The 7,820-nt window shown below is 46.3% G+C and overlaps 1 protein-coding gene across 1 annotated transcript in view; it reads right to left on the bottom strand.

Moving 5' to 3' along the window:
- The window catches only part of STXBP5L (syntaxin binding protein 5 like), a 130,369-nt gene that overhangs the window by 63,885 nt on the left and 58,664 nt on the right, over nucleotides 1-7,820 (bottom strand). The window contains exons 6-7 of the mRNA XM_015421720.1: nucleotides 5,487-5,550; nucleotides 1,300-1,383 (exon numbers count right to left, since the gene is read on the bottom strand). Of these exons, the coding sequence (XP_015277206.1) occupies nucleotides 1,300-1,383; nucleotides 5,487-5,550 (148 nt within the window). The remainder of the gene's footprint in view (nucleotides 1-1,299; nucleotides 1,384-5,486; nucleotides 5,551-7,820) is intronic.

Raw genomic sequence — 7,820 nt, 5'->3', positions numbered from 1 at the left:
TCTGGGAGAACTGGGTTTGATTCCCCACTCCTCCACTTGCAGCTGCTGGATGACCTTGGGCAAGCCATAGTTCTGTCAGAGCTGTTCTTGAAAGAGAGCAGTTTCTGTCAGAGCTCTCTCAGCCCCACCTCTACCTCACAGGGTGTCTGTTGTGGGGAGGGGAAGGGGAAGGAGTTTGTAAGCTGCTCTGAGACTCCTTCAGGTAGAGAAGGGCATGGTATAAATCCAATCTCCTCCTCCTCCTCTTCTTCTTTTCCTCCTCCTCTTCTTCTTTTCCTCCTCCTTCTCCTCTCTGCCTGGGTGGGATTATAACTCAGAGTGAAGGTTTTGCTCATTTCAAAGCTCCAGAGAAAAAATGCTTATTTCCACGGTGGTCAATGTTCCCAGTTGGGGTAATAAGCTCTACATCTCTTACCAGGTCTTGAGACCCATTCAGTGCCAGGTCCAAGATCATTACCTCTCTGGTTGGCTCTGTGACCAACTGTTCCAGTGCACAGTCATTTCTGGTGTCTGCTAATCTCATTTCTACAACATGACTCGAGCATATGTTTACCCAGTCAATGTGAACCCAATCAATGTGAGGGTAGTTGAAATCTCCCAGTATAATAACATTCTCTGCTTTAGTCGCTGCCCTTATTTCTTTCTCCATCTCAAGATCAGCCTCAATGGTTCTTGAAAAAGAGCAGTTTCTGTCAGAGCTCTCTCAGCCCCAACTACCTCACAGGGTGTCTGTGTGGGGAGGGGAAGGGAAAGGAGATTGTAAGCCACTTTGAGACTCCTTCAGGTAGTGAAGGGCAGGGTATGAATCCAATCTCCTCTTCCTCTTCCTCGTCGTCTTCATCCTCATCGTCCTCCTCCTCCTCCTCCTCCTCCTCCTCCTCTTCTTCTTCTTCTTCTTCTTCTTCTTCTTCTTCTTCTTCTTCTTCTTCTTCTTCTTCTTCTTCTTCTTCTTCTACTTCTTCTTCTACTTCTTCTTCTTCTTCTTCTTCTAGTGTAGAATTTAAAAATACCCCGAGATAATTACAAGGGTGAACTCGCGTTTAGTGTAGAATGTAAGTTCGGGGACAGGGTTGAACCAGGATTTAAGGTCTAGTGCGGAAAGGACCTTTAAGACCAACGTATGCATGCACATGAAAGCTTATACTTTGAATAAAATGTTGCTGGCCTTAAAGGTGCCACTGAGCTCATACTTTGTTCTGCTTTAGAAACCAGCCATCATTTAATGAGTAGAAGTATTTTTCACAGCGTCCAACACGCCCACGTCCTGTACTGTTAAAGAGCAAAAACCGAGTGGCTTACCTCATCATAATATACTCTCATTTCCGCTCTCTTGGATCTCAAGTCCCAGAGTACTACCGTTCCATCTTCATAGCCTATCAACAGCTGAGGGGGGGAAAGAGACGAACGTAAGCAGATGGCCAGCTCCAATATGTTTTTTAACATGTTTAGCAAACAAAGTTCGATTTAAACCACATGTTCTTAGCCTCTTCCCATAAACAAGTTCACATATCTGAAAGCAATTTCAGTCAGCTGAGTCATTTGGAAGCCGAGGTCTGTTGACGAAGAAGAAAGCCTTACGTCAGAAAATGCGGTTAGGAAAAAATTGTTTTCTCAATTTTAGCAGACACCTCCGTTCCTGTTAATGAAGGAAACCCAGTCGAGTTGACCGTTTTTGGGATACCATACTCCAGGGGGGCCCTGGGGACCCCCCTGGAATTACAACTCATCGCCAGACTACAGAGATCAGTTCCCCTGGAGAAAATGGCTGCCTTGGAGGGTGGACTCCGTGGCACTGAACCCCACTGAGGTCCCTGTCCTCCCCAGGCTCCACCCCCAAATCTCCAGGGGTTTCCCAACCTGAATCTGGCAGCCCTACTGTGAACCCCCCACCAGTGGCCGGGGGGACTTGGTAATCCTGACAGCTATGACTGCAATTCTACTCCATGAGAAGCAGCAATGGGTTTGTTACGGTGGACAGAGTGTGGGGAGGGAAGGGACAGGACCCCAGTGGAATAGAATGCAACAGAGTCCACCATTCAAAGCAACAATTTCATCCAAGGTGAACTAACCTCTGTAGCCTTGAGATCAGTTAGATCTCCAGGCCCCATCTGGAGGATGGCAGCCCTATATCTTAAGAACATAAGAGAAGCCAAAGTTGGATCAGGCCAATGGCTCATCCAGTCCAACACTCCGTCACACAGTGGCCAAAAATACCAGGTGCCATCAGGAGGTCCAGCAGTGGGGCCGGGACACTAGGAGCCCTCCCACTGTTGCCCCCACCCCCAAGCACCAAGAACACAGAGCATCCCTTGCCCCAGACTGAGAGTTCTTGTCTATACCTTGTGGCTAATAGTCACTGACTGGACCTCTGCTCCAGATGTTTGTCCAATTCCCTCTTGAAGCTGTCCATGCTTAAAGTTGCTCCTGACGGATTAGGGTCCAGCTTACCTAAGGGACCGCCTTTCCCCATATGTTCCCCCAAGAGCACTACGCTCAGGGGCACAACATCTTTTCGTTATTCCAGGCCCCAAGGACATCAAGTTGGCTGCAACCAGGGCCAGGGCCTTTTCGGTGGCGGCTCCTATTTGGTGGAATGAGCTCCCAGAGGAGATTCGGGCCCTGTGGGACCTTATGCAGTTCCGCAGGGCCTGTAAGATGGAGCTCTTCCGCCAGGCTTTTGCATAGGAGCCGCCACCACTACTGTACCACTACCGAGCTGCCATCTTTGATGGTGGATTCTATCAGGATGTGAGCTGGCCCTGGAAAGACGACCAGACGACCTGAAGAACAGGTTACGAAAGGACGACAGTACTATCTGGAACTTATGCTGATGGGTTATGCTGGTCTATGGAACCCCATCTTGGATTGATAAGAGCTTATTATTTAGAGCACTGGCACTTTGTGATTGACTGTTTTGTTCTGTTTTTAGCTGTTGAATCATGGCATATGCCTCTTTGTTAGCCACCCTGAGCCCGTTTGGGGAGGGCGGGATATAAATTTAATAAATAAATAAATAAATTAGGCCCCATCTCTCCATCTGCCTAGCCCTGTCTTGGTTTCTATTCCTTGCTCATGTTAATAGGACAGAATTGGGGGCACTGGCTTTGACGGGTACCTCCCAATCACAGAGGTGCAAACCTCTGGGTGGAGCACGGGGTTCTCCCAGAATTACAAGCAATGATCCCTCTAAGCTGTGGAGTCTTGTGAGCAAAAATTCTACTTTGTGAGCTCCTGGCATTAAAGTTGTGAGCGAGAGATTTGGCTACTGCATAAATTAATTTGCTTTGGAGCAATGCTCCCTCTAAGCTGTGGAGTCTTGTGAGCAAAAATTCTATTTTGGAAGCTACTGGCATTAAAGTGGTGAGCGAGCGATTTGGCTGCTGCATAAATTAGTTTGCTCTGGAGCCATCCTTCCTGAGCTAAGACAAAAATGTGTGAGCTGGAGGCTAAAAAACGGTGCGCTGGCTCACACTAACGCAGGTTAGAGGGAACAGTGATTACAAGGGACCCTAGACTACAGGGATCAATTCCCCTGGAGGAAACGGCAGCTTTGCAGGGTAGAGGCTTTGTTATCCCACCTCTGTTGAGAGCTCCCTCTCCTCCCCAAATTCAACCCTCCCCCAAATCTTCACCCCCAGTTTAGCGACCCTACAATCACATGAGCAGCCAAGTGGCCAGACACCAAGTAAAAAGCACTGGGGGGGGGGTAGCGCCAGCACGTCACCTCACACCATTTATTTTTTCCTTTTGATAGCTATGGGTGAGAAAATATAAAATATTTTAAATTATTCGTTCTTTTCGTACTGTTTAACGGCCTGTCTCTCATTTCCACAAGCCAACAGGGGGTTTTCTCTGAAAATTACATCGCTGTGAAGGGGCCTGTCATTTACAATCTGGCGCTACGGGGTCATAAAATCGCCAGTCATACTGTTTCCCTCCCTCGCAGGCTCTGAATTAGTAAGTTTTTCCATTTCTGTAACAGGAAAAGAAAAAGAGACAGCTTTTGGCCATGCAGAAATGGGAGGTGATTTGCTGGACTACTTAGGGTAATTCTGCATGGGCTGTTCCCTCCAAGCCCACCTTGGAACAGAGATTCCCCTCTGCATTGCATGCTGCTGTCACTTTGTTTGATCATCGGATTTTATGGTACCTTCCACACTGCAGGCCACTTTCGCTGTCTTTGATCTTCGGGTTTTATGGTACCTTCTGCATAGATTTGTGGCCATTCAGGGGTTACTTTGCAGTGTTGCCCCGAGGTATTTGAATGTGGCTTTGAGCTGCATTTTTCCTCCCAGTTGAGAAAATGTGGAGCGAATGCCAGATGCAGAATCACCCAGGGACTCAAGGTGGATTAGCCATAGTGAATCTAGGGTTGTCCGGTCCCTCCTGACAACTGGCAGGGAGGGGGTACCTACTGGGAGCAGTAGGGAGGCCAATCCGATGTACAGCTACTTGTCCACATCACTGCCCACCTAACCTGGAAGTGACATCATCACATCTGGGACGTTAGAGCGACGTTCTGGTATTTGGGCAAAAACTCTATGGTAAATTTGGCTTCTACCATAGAATTTTTGCCCAAATACCAGAGTGTCACTCTAACATCCTGGATGTGATGACATCACTTTCAGGTCATGTGGACAGTGACAGACACATCACTGCACGTCAGGTGGATCTCCCTCTTTTCTGGGATAAGTTCCCCCTGCCAGCCAGCTGATCTGAGGTGGGGAGGTGGGGTCTGTCAGCGGGGGACCCTTGACTCCACCAGGGGTCTGGAAACCCTAAGTGACACAGTACAATCAACAAAATGGGGCATTCAATAGACAATGCATTTGGATTGCAGGTGTCTGGAACCACCAGAAAAAAAAAACAGAAGCAAAGCATAAATATTAACATGTCACATAAGTATTAACATGACACATTATGCAGCGCAAAAATTGCATAATAGGAGCCGACTTAACGAGTTCAGACTTCATTTATACCTGTTACTGTATTAATTATACTTGAAATTTCAACTCAGTGTTTGCATTGGAACGTATTGTACTTCTTTATCGGTTCATTAAGGAATTAAGTTCATAACACACAAAAATCAATTAATAGCGTCATTAACAAGTACTTTGGGTGTAAGCCCCACTGAATAAAATGGGGCTTACTTCTGAGAAGACTTGCTCAGGATTGCTCCCTGACACAGACGCAGCAAAAAAATCCACTAACTCCAGAAAAATTCCAATTTAATCAAATGTTGTTTTGTCTTAGAACAGACAAATATAAAAAATGTATCATCTACCCATGATCTCCATTTGTATTTTGCTTGTTAGAACAGACTAAGGCAGATTGTGCATCTTATATTATACAATAATCTACTGCATAAAGTATTGTGAGAGAGATACATTTTTTTCCACATTTCAGCTGCCTCATAAAGTGACAGAGCCCAAGGGCAAAGATGTCCCCAAAAATGCTCAGAAATGCTTCACTTCGTCTTAACTCACTTTTCCTTCATCTCTCGGGCTATCACTTAGGTGTACCACAGGCCCAGGGTGAGTCTTCGTCGATCTGCAAATAAAAAGAATGCTGGAATGATATCTGAGAAGGTATTACATAACTAAGCTGAGCATAATCCTTTTTATAGGAGAAAAGCGAGAAACAAAATATGAGGAAACCAAAGGCCTTGGCCTGTCCTCTGTCCTAAGTAAATGGGAGGACACCGTCACTGAAACTAACATGATTAAACGGAAAGCCCTTTCTGAGGAAGAGAATGCACCATTTCTGCAAAGGGAAGTGCTTCGGTTGTCCAGGCCACGGCTGGCAAATGGGGGGAGATTGCAGGGAAGAGGGATATAACCTTTTTGGCGTCGCCCCTCCCCTCACTCATGTGAACGCTAGAGCATCGCCCCTGTGCAATGACGCAACTTCCAAGCCAGACCAGAGGTGGTGTCATGGTATCAGCACAATGTCAATCTGCCCCCCCCAATTTCCCAGCATCTTTCTCCCACTATCTAGCTGAGCAGTGGTAGTAGGACTGGAAACCTCCAGGTGGCACCTGGAGATCTCCTGGAATTACAACTGATCTCCAGATGACAGAGGCGAGTTTCCCTGCAGAAAATGGCCGCTGTGGAAGCTTTACTCTATGGCAGGGGTGTCAAACTCATTTGTTATGAGGGCCGGATCCTACATAAATGAGACCTTGTTGGGCCGGGTCGTGTGTGTCATAAAATGTATTGCCAGGTAGTGGAGATATAAACACAAAGGTGGGTTTTTTTACTTAAAATTAAAACATGCTTAAAACATTAGCACTTGCAATATTTTGTTTATTTAAAGTGTCTGATGACTGACACCTCTTGCTCTGAATGATTGCATCAAAATGTCTGTGCTGTTGCAGTCTCGAGTATGCTGTTCAGGCGTGTATCTGTAAGCTGCAAACCTACAATGACGCAGCAGAAGTGGAAGAAGGAGCAGAAGACAGCCAGTTCCACTGCGGGCCTGATAGAAGCCCTCCGGGGGGACTGATCCAGCCCACGGGCCACATGTTTGACACCCCTGTTATATGGAAATATAGTCTGTGGAGGCTCCTCCCCTTCCCAAACCCTGTCCTCTCCAGGCCCCACCCCCAAACCTCCAGGAATCTCCCAACCCAAAGTTGGCAACCCTAGGTGGCAGGTCTCCCTAGAAGCATTGCCTCACCGAACCCTTTCAAATCCTCAGGAAGTCCCAACAAATAGATAGGTGGAGAAATTTAGCAGAGTTAACAAACAGTTTGGGCACCATGTTGAAGTAAAACTTAAACCAATTTTTATTTTTTTGTCCATAGTTCTTCCTAACATGGTGCTGCTAAGGGCCTTAATACAGCTAAATAGGGGTCATTTCCTGCAGGAGCGCACAGGAGCGCAGCTCCGGCAGTAAAGAGCCCAGGAGGCGGGCACGCCAGATAAGTTGCAGAGGCCCCCCCCGGCCCCCCAGTCCAAAAAAGTCCAGTGGCACCTTTAAAACCAAGTTTTATTCAGGTACAAGCTCTCCCTCCTCTTCTAGGGCAGATCTGCACGTCCCCATCCTCCCCCCCCCAATAGCTAGCAATCCAAAACAGTCCAGTGGAGCCTGAGCGGTGGGTGTTGCCTTCTGACACACTTCCAGTGATGTCAGGGAGTGTGGCATATGCAAATAAGTTATGCTAATGAGTTATGCTAATGAGCTCCTGCACCTCTTTTTCTACGAAATGACCCCTGCAGCTAAAACCACAGTTTTATACGTGGACTTTTGAGGGCTTTTGACAAAGGGGTCCTAAATAAATTTACCATTTAAGAGCTGCATACCGGGTAAATATTACTGCATACAAGCTTAGATCAGCATTTACAGCATTGCGATTCCAGACTATGCCAACAGAATTCCTCCTCGGACGACACTTAAAAATACCCCAGGAACAGCGTATTTTTATCTGTAAAACTTCCGTGGAGGATCTTTTGCATTATGTCATGGTCTGCCCATTGTACTGGGAACCGAGATGTAAATTTTTGACTGCAATAATAGATCAATTGCAGAATTTTTCTGACATCGATAAATTAATATTTCTGCTGTCAGACACAGACCCTGCAGTTTCCTATAGGGTAGCACTCTTCGCCTTAGCGGCTAGTAAAATCAGGGCCAAGAACATAGAAAAATGAAATTGAACTGTAAAACAGCTATGTTTAAGGCTGAGTATGTGTTTCTGGAGATGGGTATCTATATTTAAGATTTTAATTAATTTAAATACTGAATGTGCAGATTTTTAGAGGTTGTTATAATTCAAACTCAAATTCCAGTGCTGTAAGTTATCTAATTTGTACATTGTT

This window comes from Gekko japonicus, unplaced genomic scaffold (genome assembly GCF_001447785.1).
Source record: "Gekko japonicus isolate JY-2015 unplaced genomic scaffold, Gekko_japonicus_V1.1 scaffold3278, whole genome shotgun sequence".
In the NCBI taxonomy this organism is placed as follows: Eukaryota; Metazoa; Chordata; class Lepidosauria; order Squamata; family Gekkonidae; genus Gekko; species Gekko japonicus.
Note: the sequence above shows the minus strand (reverse complement) of the source record. Positions and strands in the feature narration are given on the sequence as shown.